The following is a 1,455-nucleotide window of genomic DNA, read 5'->3' as shown; positions in this document are numbered from 1 at the left end:
CACCTCTTGAAAGTGACTCGTTTCTGACTCACTAATCACACTGTCTATATTATTTCTGGATATATCCGTTTCTTTATTTGAATTTTCTATAATTCAGTTATTAGCAGTTTAGAGTTATACTAGCACCTCCCTAAGTATCTCGGGGTAAGTTAGCACCTCCCCTAATGCCACTTGCTCTAGTAGTGAAATATTCTAACTCCTACCTAGTAATGTCACTATTCTTAACTATGGGTTTGAGAATATTACAACTCTTTTCCTCTTAAGAAATTTCGTCCTCAAGTTTTTACCTGCATTGAGTAACTATGAATATTGTTGCTTCATCACTTTTTTACTCTCCCATGTTGCTTCTTCTGCCTTGTGATTTCTCCATAGCACTTTAACAAAAGGAATCTTCTTATTTCTTATCTCTTTCATTTCCATTGCTAAAATTTTCATTAGTTCTTCTTCATAAGTTAAGTCAGATTGCACATCAATAATTTCTACTGAAATGACATATGAAGGGTCAGATTTATATCTTCTTAACATGGATACATGGAAGACATTGTGTATTTTATCTAACTTTGGAGGTAAAGCTAGCCTGTAGTCTACTAGACCCACATGTTCCATGATTTCATATGGACCAATAAACCTAGGGTTTAGCTTACCTTTCTTACCAAATCTTAACACTTTCTTCCATAGAGATACTTTTAAAAATGCTTTATTCCCAATAGCAAATTCTATATCTTTTCTCTTCAAATCTGCATAGAATTTTTGTCTATCTGTTGCAGTTTTTAACCTTTCTCTGATAATTTTTACTTCCTCCTCAATTTGTCTTATCAATTCTGGATCTACAAGTTTAGTTTCATTAAGTTCTATCCAGCATAATGGGGTTCTACATTTTTTGTCATACAGTGCTTCATAAGGGGCCATCTTAATACTAGTATGATAACTGTTGTTGTAGGCAAATTCTACTAGTGGAAGATATCTTTTCCAACTTCCTTCAAATTCAATTGCACAACTTCTTAGCATATCTTCCAAAACTTAAATTGCTCTCTCTGATTGGCCATCTGTCTGAGGATGAAAAAGCTGTATAAAACTTCAATCTATTACCTAGAGCTTCATGTAGTTTTTTTCAGAATCTGAATGTGAATCTTGAATCTCTGTCTGATATGATAGAGATAGAAACACCATGCAGTCTCATAATGTCATTAATGTACAATTCTGTATACTTTTCCAATGTATAATCCATTCTGATTGGCAAGAAATGTGCTGATTTAGTTAACTTATCAACTATTACCCAAATGGCTTCTTTCTCCCTTGGTGTGAGTGGCAATCCTATTACAAAATCCATAGTATTTCTATCCCATTTCCATTTTAGTATAATGATAGATTGCAATAACCCTGATGGAACCTGATGTTCTGCTTTTACCCGTTGACATGTCAAAAATTTTGTTACAAATTCAACTATATCTCTTT

The 1,455-nt window shown here is 33.3% G+C and overlaps 1 protein-coding gene across 1 annotated transcript; it reads right to left on the bottom strand.

The window, feature by feature from the left end:
• Nucleotides 1–300: 300 nt before the first annotated feature.
• Nucleotides 301–909, bottom strand: LOC110606286. The gene has a single exon (XM_021745034.1). The coding sequence runs from the start codon at nt 907–909 to the stop codon at nt 301–303; it is 609 nt and encodes a 202-aa protein (XP_021600726.1).
• Between the last annotated feature and the right edge of the window lie 546 nt (nt 910–1,455).

This window comes from Manihot esculenta, chromosome 18 (genome assembly GCF_001659605.2).
Source record: "Manihot esculenta cultivar AM560-2 chromosome 18, M.esculenta_v8, whole genome shotgun sequence".
Taxonomy (NCBI): Eukaryota; Viridiplantae; Streptophyta; class Magnoliopsida; order Malpighiales; family Euphorbiaceae; genus Manihot; species Manihot esculenta.
This window is presented reverse-complemented; position numbering and strand designations above follow the sequence as displayed.